The 13193-nt window shown below is 49.3% G+C and overlaps 1 protein-coding gene across 1 annotated transcript in view; it reads right to left on the reverse strand.

Moving 5' to 3' along the window:
- Positions 1–13193, reverse strand: part of MX1 (MX dynamin like GTPase 1) — a 32641-nt gene that overhangs the window by 2577 nt on the left and 16871 nt on the right. Inside the window, exons 10-14 of the mRNA XM_053657741.1 lie at positions 12271–12393; positions 11751–11892; positions 8378–8536; positions 6296–6372; positions 4895–5134 (exon numbers count right to left, since the gene is read on the reverse strand). Coding sequence (XP_053513716.1) covers positions 4895–5134; positions 6296–6372; positions 8378–8536; positions 11751–11892; positions 12271–12393 — 741 coding nt within the window. The remainder of the gene's footprint in view (positions 1–4894; positions 5135–6295; positions 6373–8377; positions 8537–11750; positions 11893–12270; positions 12394–13193) is intronic.

The following is a 13193-nucleotide window of genomic DNA, read 5'->3' on the forward strand; positions in this document are numbered from 1 at the left end:
GTGCGCGGGGCGCGCAGGCAACCGAGGGCTGATCGCCAGCGAGCTGGCTGCCGGAGCGCACAGGGAATAGGCGCGGTGGGTCGCTCAGTCGCGTGCATTTACGTGCGGAGAAACCAGTGAGAAGGGAAACCCGCGCGGTGCAGCAGGCTCGCAAAATTAGGATCGGATAAGCAAGCCCGAGGCGTTTGAGTGACTGGATGCTCTGGGCTAGCGGAGAGGAACGCCATCGCTCCCTCTCTGACCCCGCCCCCACACACAGCGTCACAAACCAGCGACCTGGGTCGCCCCATCCTGGTAAACAACTAAGGCTTCGCTCCGCTCACTAAACAGCACGAATAAACCAAAAATGGCTCTAGAACAACTCAGAGCCCCAGAACTGATAGACCTAAGTGATGAAGAAATAGCCAGTCTTTCAGATGCACAGTTCAAAACACTGGTTATAAAGATCCTTACAGAACTGGTGGATTTTAGTCACAAATTAGAGAAACATATGGAAGCTAAATTAATTGAAATGAATGCTGATACAAAAGATACCAATAGTGATGGAAAGAAAATTGGGACTCAAATCAAGGGAGAGGACCAGACAGAAGAAAAAGATGATCAAGCAGAAAGGAATGAAGAAATAAGAATTCAGAAAAATGAGGAGAGGCTTGGGAAACTCCAGGACATCTTTAAACGTTCCAACATCCGAATTATAGGGGTACCAGAAGGGGGAAAGGCACAACCACCAGTTGAAAAATTATTTGAACAAATAATAAAGGAGAATTTCCCCAAGATGGCAAAGGAAATAGACTTCCGAGAGATCCAGGAAGCTCGGAGAGTCCCGAGGAAGTTGGACCCGGGAAGGAACACACCAAGGCACATCATAATTACATTAGCCAAGATTAAAATGAAGGAGAGAATCCTAGAAGCAGCAAGAGCTAAGGGGACAGTCACCTACAAAGGAGTTCCCATCAGACTGTCAGCTGATTTCTCAAAAGAGACCTTACAGGCAAGAAGGGGCTGGACAGAGGTATTCCAAGTCATGAAAACCAAAGATCTACAACCAAGATTGCTCTACCCAGCAAAACTTTCATTTAGAATGGAAGGACAGATAAAGTGCTTCTTAGATAAGGTCAAATTCAAGGAGTTCATCATCACCAAGCCCTTACTGTATGAAATGTTAAAGGGACTTACCTAAGAAAAAGAAGATAAAAAAGATGAACAGTGAAAGGACAGCAAACTCACAGTTATTAAGAACCACACCTAAAACAAAAGCAAACTAAGAGGATAGCTAGATCAGGAGCAGAACCATAGAAATGAAGATCACAGGGAGGGTTAGCAACAGGGGAGTGGGAGGAGGGGGAAGGGGGGGAGAAGGTACAGAAAATAAGTAGTATAGACAGTAGATAGAAAATAGATAGGGGGGAGGGTAAGAATAGTAGGGGAAATACAGAATCTAAAGAATTTGAGACACATGTTCATGAACTAAAGGGGGAAATGGTGGGGGAGGGGTATGCAGGGTGGAGGGGAAGGGAGGGGGGGAATAGAGCAAATGTAATGGCATAATCAATAAAAAAAAAAAAATTGGAGGCAAGACAAGGCTGCCCATTAGTGTCACCATTGTTTCAAATTGCACTAAAAGGACCCAAAAAGGCAAGAAAAGGAAGTTGGAGGTCCAGGAGTGGAAAGGGGAGGGCTGGTGATCTCCCACCAACTGCAGGGGGCTGAGTGTTCACCAGGAAGACTCCCACTAGCTACTACTCCCATAGCTACTACTATGGACAGCAGGAGGGGTGGAATGATGGAAAGCACCTCTCCTGACAGCAAACGGAGTAAGAGTGGAACGAAGACTCATCCGCAGGAAGGACAGAGCCGAGAACACATGCAGGAGGGGACTGCAGAAGTGGGCACAGTCTGCATGCGGAGGATGCACAACACTTCTGAGCCCTCAGAAATGGGAAGACCCACAAAGGTCCCGGACAGGAAGACTGACAGTCGTGAAGGCGTCCACTCTCGCTCTGCAGACCCATACAGTGAGTGTAATCCTAGCAAGAATGCAAACACCCCTCTCTTCAGAAGGAACAGGACGAGTTCTACAGTTTATATTAAAGCAGAAGCAAACGAGAACAGCGGGGAAACCTGCACAGAGTGGTGAGCGCAGGCCGCCTTGCGTCCGTGTTCACAGTGGCACCATGCAGAGCGGTGCCAGGTTGGACCAATGCGATGGGCACGGAGTGCAGAGATGAATGTGGGCCGTCCGGGCCCCGGACTGTGATTCTACGCCAAAAGGAAGGGAATTCTGACACACACCGGGACAGGCGGGAACCTTGAGAGCATGACGCTGAGTGAAGTAAGCTGGACTCTAAAGGACAAGTGTTATAGGAGGTCCCTGGTAGGAAAATTCATGGGCTCAGAAAGTAGGATGGTGGGGGAGAGGGATGGGGAGTGAGTGTTTAATGGGAACAAAGTTTCAGTTTGGGGAGACGAGGGAGTCTGGAGATGGGTGGGCGTGGAGGCTGGCTGCACAGCTGTGTGAGCAGCTGAACGCCACCGAACCACACTCTGCGCGACAGTCCCAATGGTCAGGTTTATGCGGTGTCTGTTTGACCACAATATGCGAACAAGAAATGGGGACGCCACGGGGATCACTTACTGGACTAGAGAATTACACATCGTACAAAGACCTACTGATGTATCATGTTGATGCTGACGTATGAATAGCAAACAGAGAGCAGAATTCAGGATGTGGGAAAAGACCAACATACACAGGAAGGGAGTGTGAACAGGTGTATTTTCCACCAGGGGGGACAAGGGAGGTTCTTCAGTGACAGTACTGGGACGACTATTAGCCACCTGGAGCAAATCTCCTTCCTGACATCTAACAATTTCAAAAGGACCAACGGTCTAAATATGGAAGTTGAAATGAGTTACTTGAAGAAAATACTTTGTATAAAAAACTCAGAGAGACAAAGTCCTTTCAACGTATGACAGAGAGCACAGAAGCCCAAGAAGAAATGACTCTTAAAATCCAACCGACAAATCTAGAAAACTTCAGCACGGTCTGAAACCACCATGAGTCAAGTCAGAGGGCAAATGCTGAACTCACAGGGTTTGCATCACGACCCGCCAGGGGCTAACACCGCACTGTAGAAAGAGCCCTGACTAGCCTTGGTGTGGTTCCGCAGTCAGAGCGCTGCCCTTCAAAGAGAAAGGTCGCCAGTTTGATTCCCAGTTGGGGCACATGCCTGGGCTGCAGGTTTGGTCCGGTCAGGGCTGGCACGAGAAGCAGCCGATCAGTGTGTCTCTCCCTCTCTTTCTCCCTCTCTCCTCCTCTCTCTAAAAATAAATAAAAATTTAAAACGCGAATCCTCTTTAAAAAAGAAAAGCTCAGACCGACGGACAGTTCACAAAGCAGGAGACAGAAATGACTCCTATGCTATGGAAAGATGTCTCTCATCGCCACAAGAGAGATGCAAATTGAAAGTACAACGAGATGCCATTCCGCACCTACCGCGCTGTCCCAGCCGCCGACAGTTTCAGGGAAGACTAAGTCAGCAGGTGTGGGAAGATACAGGCCTCTCACAGGTCACTCTTATCAATACAAAGCAGGTGCTCTCCTCGCCCCAGCTGTGATGGTCCCTGTCCTGCCTCGGCGTGGCCAGACGATAGTGCCCAGATATTCGATCACACACACCACCTGAGGTGTTCTGTGGATGTGCTTACCATCCACAGTCACATGACTTTAATGGAGGAGGTTATCCTAGGTAAAGTGGGTGGGCCTCATCCCATCCACTGGAGGCCTTGCGAGCAAAATGGAAATCCTGCTGGTGGACCGCAACGCGAACTCCTGCCGAAGAGCCTCCAGCCTGCCTTTCCTGCCCGGTCCGGCCAGCCCCACAACCTGTCAGCCAGTGCCTTGAAACGCATCTCTTTATCTGCCAGTACGTCCTACTGGCTCTGTCTCCATGGCGCGACCCTGACTAACACACCGGGACCTCAGGCCCACTTTGCACCGTTCCTCACCCTCATCGTCGCCTTGGGTGTGCGCATCGCCTCCTCTAACAGGTTCTACGAGGCAGGTGAGAGGCTGTGCCGGAGGCCAAGGCGCACGAGTCCTTCCACCTTGGCCTCCACTGGCTTCACTCCCAAGTGCGCCCCCTGCCAGGGCTTGTGGGAAACGCAGTTCGACCCTTGGGAGTCAGCCTCTGGGCTCAGAGCCTCGGAGCCTGGTCTCCCTCCCGCAGCACCGCATTGCCCTGGGAGCCCGTTAGGGACGCAGATTCTCGGCCCCACCTCAGACCTGCGGCCCACCCCTGCGTTTCAGCATGACCCCAGGAGGTCAAGTCTGGGACACACTGACTTCGGCACAAGAAGAGTGGAATGATGGAGATGCTTGGTGAAGCAAGAGAGTCCCTGCTGGCTTTACCGGGCCAGAGATTTACACGTCACAGTGGTTCTCAATGAGGTGTGCTCAGCTGAGCCCTGCAGCCTTCCGGGGACAGATCAGATGACCCTTCACAGGACTGGAAGTACAGAACAGCAATCAAAGTGCACGTCTCCGTGAGTAGCTTCCACGTGGCAAGCCACCACTGTAACCCACTGCTGCGCTAAGGGACTTCTGCACACTCTCCTCCCTCCGTAGTCACTAGAAACCTATGAGGAGGGACCACTGTACAGAGAAGAAAGCTGAGGCTCCGAGAAGTTAAGGAAGGTGGCCAGGGCCAGACAGCCCACCAACAGCAGATGTGAGCGGCTGGCTCCAGCCACAACTTTCCCTCCTCATCTGAGGTGAGTGGTTTCTATGGACGCCAACAAAGGGCTCAAGGACAGAGCCGGCCAGTGGGCCCCTTAAAGAGACAGTAAGACAGGAAACGAGACGACAGCCACCGTTCTGAGGCATGTGCAGGCTCACCTGGTGGTAGGCCCACAGGTGTTGGTGGATCTCGTCAAGGAAGCTTTGGGAAGAGCTGCTTTCAGAAGTCACCAAGGTGGATTTCCTTTTCTGTTGTTCTGATTCCTTCTCTCGGATCTTCTGCAGCCAAGTCCGATACTCTTGGTCTTGGCAGTACACAACCTGCTCCATTTGGAACTGGAGGCGGATGGACTCCTCGGCCTTCTCTTCTTGTTTCAGCTTAATGTCTTCCACGCTGGCCTGACACACACAAGAGACACAACAGGATTTCCCTCCAGGAATGAATCACTGGGTCTTAGGAAAATAGGCCCTCTGCCAAGCCCACAGAAAGAAAGCAGGCACTCGAACTCCAATGAAAACAGCACACGGCTAGGGGGCAGCCTTCCGCACCCCACCCTGGCTTGTCCAAGATAGGGTTTCCACCCCGACGGAGCGGCACAGTCTCCCAAAGAGGCTGTGCCACTCGTGTGACCGGACCCCTGGTCTCCAGAGCCCGGGAACCCACAGGGCTGTTTCAGGGCCTGAGCGGGGCAGCTCTCTCCTGTCCTTTTGCATGTGCCTCCATCAGAAAGCAAGCTTCACTGGGGTACGATGAAGGGTGAATCTTTTTTGTTGTTTCTGGGATTTAGAGAAACAGGCTGCCTGAAAGTCAGGGGGCTCTTTCACGCAGACAACATCTGGACCACCCCCCCCATCCCTGCTGACCTCACTGAGTGCCACGGCACGAGACGTGTCCTCACAGGTTTCTAGGGAAGGTACTCGTGCCAGTGATTTCAGGACGGGGAGCTGGAGGTGCAGGCAGCCTCCCAGGCCGACCCTAGACCTTCAGGGTGTGCGGGGCGGAGCCGGCCCGCCCGTCTGTGTGCGGTGCTAGGGACTGAATGCTCATGTTCCCCCAAAGCCATCTATTAAAAGCCTAATTCCAATGTGATGGCACCGTATTCTGTCATGAATAACGCACACTTTTTAGCCCAAATCTTTGAGGGTAAAATAAGGGTTCACATTATGCATGGGTATATTGATTATGTACCGTGGGTACGTAATCCTGTGAAGAATGTACACAAAAACCATGGGTGAGCATTATGTACGGCAAAATACGGTATTTGGGGGTTGGGTGGCTTTGGTAGGCCTAGGTCCTGAGAATGGAGTCCTCACAATTAACGGGGTTCGTGCCTTTATAAAAAGAGGCACCACAGGCCTGTCTCCGTCTCTCTCTGAGCCTTTTATTGCTTCTAATCAGACTTCACTGGTCATATAGTTAGTAAGATTCACTAATAAGCTTCATTATTTGATCCTCAAAGTATACAATAAAATTGCAATGCTCTTAATCTAAGAAATCTATCTTCTAGTGTCAGGATTAATTATTATTATTATTTTTAAATAACAAATGGTCGGTCTTACCTTGCAGACTTTGAGGAGATTGAAAAATTCCTCATAATTTTTTTTGGTAACATCTGAGAAGGCAAGGTGGACTATTTCTGATGAAAGAAAGGCAAAAAACAAAGTCTGTAGAATCATTCATCATCCTTACAAACTGCAGAAAGTCAGAGGATGAAACGGGAGGGAGGACTCCCCCTGCACCGTTCTCTCCTGCCCCCCCTTCTGGAGGAAGGCATACTTCTGTTTGCTCCAGAACTCCCTAGAAGAATTTTAAAGCCCAAATGTCCCCTGGCTCAGTTGACAGTTAAAGTTTTCATCCCGAATATAAATAGTTGCAAAGAAGGTCATTCCTAGTAAGTTATAAATGTATCGATATTTTGTAGTGAAAATTTACATGGCTCTTACATTTATCAATGGGATCAAAATGTCCACATTATCTATCTTAAAAGAAATACATGGACAAGCCCTTAAATCAGAATATTTCCATTATTTCAATTTTTGAAAACTGTATTTCTATGGGACTTTCTCGCAGAATTTTATCCTAAGATGAGGTACAGTATCTTTATGCTTGAAAATCTTGTATTGACCTCACAGCTTACCTTTCTAACAGAAGTTTACACACACACACGTTTTGAAGTTACTTCTGTGACTGTAAGGCTCTTAGCACTGAGTATTTTTGGGGGGAATGGATAAAGACAGCACCACTGGTTGACACAACACAATGTCAGGTTTTGGCATATAATTATTGAGCCGAAAGGTAAAACTTTATTAGAAATACGTCTTTTAATGAGCCGTCATGAGGCCCTGACCGGTGTGCCTCAGTCGCCTGGGGCATTGCCCCCCACATTGAAAGGTCACCGGTTCTATTCCCAGTGCAGGCTCCGTCCCCCTCCAGGGGCATATGAGAGGCAACCCATGGAAGCTTCTCTCCCAGATCGATGCTTCTCTCCCTCTCCGTCTCCCTCCCTTCCTCTCTCTCCAAAAATAAATAACTATTTTTAAAAATGAGCCATTATGAGGCCATCCCCCAGTAATGCACGAAGGATTATTACTTATTGCTAAAATGAGGCGGGTGAAGCCTGTGTGTGGTCATGTCAGCCGAGCAGTGGACAAAGAGAAGAGATTTGGCAACGCCTCCGAAGCCAAGGAGAAAAGCACATGAAAAAGAGGGTAGTCGGCACCTCCACAAAACTCCTAAGTGACAGGGTTCGAAAAGCGTCTAGGTTAGTGACACAACTACATGCCAAGAGAGCGGTGGCCACCAACTGCATGGGACCTGGACCTGGGACACCTCCAGGCCTTGCCCTAAGTGTGTGTTTCACCTGCTTTCTCTGTAATCGATCCTTTATGATACATCAGTAAAGGTAAGAAAAGTGTGGTCCTGAGTCCTGTGAGCTGTTCCAGCAAAGTACTGACCCTTAGCGGACAGGTGACTGCCACTGGAAGTGGGGCAGTCCTGGGGGACTGAGACCCTAGGCTGCGGGTTCTGTGCTGACTCTGGGGAGTTAGTGTCAGAACTGAGGTGAATTGCTGAATGCCCAGGTGATGTCTGGGGAATTCAAGAACTGGTTGGGTTTGGGCAAAAATCATATAAACGGAGCCACTTTAAAATGGAGAAACTGCCTCCCGTGTCTTACGCCTCTATATCTGATGGGAATGTTAAAACAGGCCAAATAGCCTTCGGACTGGGCCTGGAGCAACGCTGTGTCCTAAAGAGCTGTCTGCAAGGATAGCAAGAAAGCAGGTACGAGGACAGGACGACAGCACTGGAAATTCACAAACATTGTTTCAAATCGGCGGTACTATGTTACGTTACGTTACCTGCACGTTACAATACCAGCGCCTTCCTTCTGTGGATGTAGCTGCCCCCCCACTTCTCCTCAATACCCCTGGCCTTTGCCCCCTAATCAGAACACTGTTTGGGCTTCTGCTGAAATCAATGTTTCCAGAATAGCTATTCTTATATTTGGAACTCAAATAAAATAATGCTGCCTCTCACTTTGGCTTTTTATTTTTAGGTTAACAGGTTCTTGGGATTGGAAGACGCCCCAGGGGAGAGCTCCGAAGGCTGACACTGCCCTAAAAGTGGCAGCAAGGACTCACTGGTGACGGTGTGTAGCATGTCCAAAGCCGGCTCTTCCAGTGTTTTCAGCTGCTGTCTCACAAGGTTCTCGAACGTCTTGTAATTCACAAATCCCGGCAGCTCTCTGCCGCGATGCCGATTTTCAAACTCCATGATCTTGTTTACAATTTTCTTGTAACCTACCATCAGACAGAAGAGATCTGAATTATTTTACAAAAATAACGTGGTGGGTTTTTTTTTCTAGACACAATACCATTCTGGACTTTCTGAAAGCGCAGGGGAGCAAGGGAAAACGTTAAAGCCGATTTGCAAATCCAAAAATATCGGGGGTTGCAGTAAAGAAACAGATCTCAACATACTTTCCTTCTTCACCTTGAGCCGGCAAGGGCAGAGCCAGGGTGTGAGGCCAGAAAGCAGTGCGTGCAGACAAATTCTGAAAGAGGTACTTGAGTATGAAGTTTCATAAATCCAGTGGAATTTCCACCACAGCGATTGTATCACAATAGAATATTAGGACCTGCAGTTCCTTTAAAAGGTAGGATTGGCCCCTGCCAGTGTGGCTCAGTTGGTTGGACACCATCCTGCCCACCCAGAGGATGCCGGTTCGATTCCTGGGTCAGCACACCTGCCTGGGTTTTGGGTTTGGTCTCCCCCGAGGGGGGACCAAGTGTGGAAGGAAATGGGTCGATGTTTCTCTCTCGCACCAGTGTGTCTCTCCCTCCTCTCTCCTCTTTCTAAAAAATGTAAAAATTTTGCTTTAAACTAGGATTGACCGTGAATACCATCTGGAATCAGCTACATGTCATTCCTTCATGCGCTTCACCTGAGTAGGAAGAATTTATACATCAAAGGGGTAACAGAGGACCTGGGTCCTTAACTTCACATTAATGGGATACGGTATCACTGTTTACGAGAAAAAAACCACTTAATGTTGTCTTCCTACTTTTGAAATTCTTTTTACTCTCAATGCACTAGATTGTGGAGAACAACACCCCCACAGGGGAAATATTCAGCAGGGGGCTGCGTCCTCTTTTTGAAGAACTAACCAGGGATGGCAACCTGGGTACCCTTTCTTGGTCAGGAGATATTTTCTCATCAAGGAGAAAAAGTAAAGTGAGCTGTCATTTCTGTATTATAAAATGCACCCCATTAGAATGCACAGTTCAGTGGTGTTTAGTATAGTCGCAGGCATGCAATCATTGCCTCTCTCTAACCCTCAACAATTTCCATCGTCCCCAGAACCCTGTTCTCACCAGCGGGTGCTCCCCACCTCCCGCCTCAGCCCCTGGAAACCACAGCTCTCCTCTCTGCCCCTGCGGACCTGCCTACTCTGCACATTTCACATGGATGGACCCCACGGGCAACATGTGGCTTTCTGGTGTCTCATTTCTTTCCCTTAGCGCGAGTCTTCAAGCTTCATCCATGTTGTGGCCTGTGTGAGGACTTCATGCCTTTCTCTGGCTCAGTAATATTCCATTGTATAGTGTTACAGCGTTACCGGGAGAAGACGCCAAGGAGAGAGGCCTCAGGAGGAACTAGCCCTGACCACACCTTGATCTTGAACTCCTAACCTCCAGCATTGGAAGACAAGAACTTTCTGTTGCTGAATAAGACAACCAGGCTACGGGACTTTGCGATAGCAGGTCCCAGCAGACTAATACGTATGGATGTGCCCTATTCCAACCATCAGCGGATGGCCATTCCAGTTGTTCCTGCTTTTTGGGCTCTTAGGAGTAATTCTGCCCAGATGAGGCATATGCAAATTTTATGCAAACGTGTTTTCATTCTCTTGCGTATATGCCCACTAGTGAGACTGCTGGCCCACATGCCTTGTGAGGACCTGCCACGGCTCACTGGCGCCCCCCTCAGCAGGGCAGGGGTGTTCTCCTCCCTCCACACTCTTGCCGACGCGTCTCACTGGCCTTTCTGATGACAGCCATCCCCGCACATGTGAGACGGGATCTCATGTTGGGTTGGGTCCACATGGCTAATGCGACTGAGCTTCTTTTCATGTGCTTATTGGCCACCTGCATAAAAATATCTTATTTTTGGAGAAATGCCTATTCCAATCCTTTGTCCATCTTTAAATCAGATCATTTTGTTCTTTATATATTTTGGATACTAGAGCCTTATCAGATCTAGGATTTGCAAGTATCTCCTCTCATTCTGTGGGTGACCGAAAAACATAAAACAAATTTTGATTTTGAGGAAGTCCAATTTACCTGCTTTTTCCTTTGTTGCTCTCTCGAACCACTGCCTTGTCCAAGGTCATGAAGATCTAGCCCTGTGTTCTCCTGCGTTTGAGAGTTTTAGCTCTCACATTTCAGTTGTTGATCCATTTGAGTTAATTTTTGTATAGGGGGTGGGTTAGGGGTCCAAATTCTCTTGCTGGTGGATATACAGTGATTTGTAACTAATACTTGGCTAGGAGGAATTTAGCATTTAAAAAAAAAAAAGAGCTCTGTCCTCACAGGCTGCACACCATCAACACCAGTGCTGTGACACGGAACATGCTGGCCAAGTAGCCCACAAGGGCTGGGCCAGAACTGAGCTCTGTGTTCCTCCTCCAAACGGGGGCGGGGGGAGGGGAGGTCTTTTCCTGGTGTGAGAATGCACACAGCAGGGGTTCAACCCTCTGCCCTGCTGATGGCACGTGACCGCCCCAGAAAGGAGCTTCCCTGTCTGTCTCCATCAGGCACACTGCTACCCACCCAGTCGCGCTCACCGCCCCTCTGCCAAGGAACAAATGGACTCAAAGATGTGGCCCAGAGTTATGGGAAAAATCGTGCAATCCATTTTCCCACAAACATCACTCAAAACCAAGACCTGTCTAGCTGAACCTCTGTTCCACTGAAATGAATTATGGAACCCCACTATTCTGCTTGAATAAAAGCAGTTACACAACGTTTTCTTCGGCTGCCACAGCTTTCTCACTGGCTGACACAGGAATTTCTTTAGGTTCCTTGAAATGTTAAAAAGTAAATTTCATACCACATTTTCCATCTTTTTCAAACTCTTGAGGATTTAATGATGCAAGGGTGGCCCCCAGGACTTTTTTTTTTTATTGCTGTGACTGTCAAGTCCACTAAGGTACAGGTCCCACTTCAAGGACTTGGCCAGTTAATAACCAAGATCCATCTGGGTCATTTCACCATTTGCCATGCAAAGAGCATGACACAGACCACCACAAAGACCCACTGATTCTTCTAGAAGCCTCTATCAAGGTCCTCTGAAATAGATGCTCACTGGCTCGAGTTCCACAATGTGGAACAGAGTGAGCGAGGCTCTCTGTCACTAACTCCTCATGCCCACCACCCTTACCAATGGCACCCCTGCCTCCCCTGTCCCCCACCAGCCTGACATGCCAGGTTGGCGGTGGCACCTTGTACTCACCCTTTTCGAAGCTGGAATGAACCATGATGCTCCATTTGCAAAACTCACTCCGGACTTTGTTGAACATCCGAGTGTCATTCTCCTCCACAAATTCCTCCCCATCTATTAAAGTGCGGATGTCCTCATTAAATGCTTTAATTTTCTGTGAAGAAGAAATGTAAGTGGAACTATTGCACATGCAAGTGTTGAGGGGGGCTGGAGGTCATAGGTGTGCTCGGGGCAGGTGGGTCATTCTTTGCTGCCTTTGGGCCACTGTGCGGCAACGAGAAAGAAGAGGCTTGGCCACCAGACCACCCCACTCTCCATGGATGGCCTTCGGGATCACGGGTGAGTCGCATGATGAAGAATCAAAGGGCAACGTGACCGTCCACCCTCTGCACCCCACCCTGCCCTCTGTCCATCAAGCCCAGCCCCTTTCTGCTGCCCAGTGGGCGGAAGAAGAAGGAGTGCACAGGGCACCTGGCCCCTTTCATACACTCCACGCGTGACCCTCCGATGCGATTCAACGAGCAATACTCACTTCAATCAAAAAGATCACTTTCTCGCCTTCCTCTTCCGGTATGTCCATTCCACACATCTCTAAATCCGCTATGACACTCTGCTGTTTCTCCTTTATCTGCTTTTCTAACCGGGGCAGAGATTTCTGAAGCAGACACAAGATATTGGAAATACATGAATATGAACAGGGAATGAAAAGAAGGTCCCAGGCCTCCTTCTGGAAGGTGCAGGGCAGCTGAACAGTACATTTGACATCCTGGCTTCCTCTAGAAAGATCTTCCAGAAGGAGGGAGGGCACTGTTACCCCCCACCCCAGGCCTGCCCGCTCTCCTGCTCCTGGGCCAAGAGCTGCAGAACCGCACCGAGAAGACCACTGCGTGCGGACCCCTAGCCCCGTGAGAGCAATACAAGGAGCAACTCCTTCCCTGACCGACTAACGTGAGCTCTGCAGGGAGGTCAGGGAGAGCCACCTGCCCTGCAGGTCCTGCAAAGTGGCAGTTGCAACAATTTAAGATTCGGCAACTTACGTGTTGTCTATAGAGATGAAAAGTTATCAGGGACTTCTGACCCTAATAATATGGTTGATTACATGTGCTGGCTCTGCCTTTCACTGCAAACGTCGAAAAAGAACACTGGCTCATAGGGTACAAGCCCCCCTTTCAATGTGTCAGTCAGCTGGCAGGTGTGTAACAGACACTGGGCAGCCACAGCTGGTGACAGTGAATGCCCATGAATGCAAGAGGAAAGCCAGGTTTGGCCTCCAGGGTGTTTGTAAGGGAGCGAACTTGAGCTCCCCATTCAGAGGAATGTACTTGGTGCTGAGTCAGAGGAGAAACCCTTGTGGGCTTGCTCTGGGCAGGAATCCAGTGAGCGAGCACCTTCTCTACATAAAGGTGCTGGGACCCCGACAGCTGGGTTCTCATGGTAAGGCAGGCACAGCCCCGC

This window comes from Artibeus jamaicensis, unplaced genomic scaffold (genome assembly GCF_021234435.1).
Source record: "Artibeus jamaicensis isolate MK-2021 breed Jamaican fruit bat unplaced genomic scaffold, CSHL_Jam_final scaffold_474, whole genome shotgun sequence".
Taxonomy (NCBI): Eukaryota; Metazoa; Chordata; class Mammalia; order Chiroptera; family Phyllostomidae; genus Artibeus; species Artibeus jamaicensis.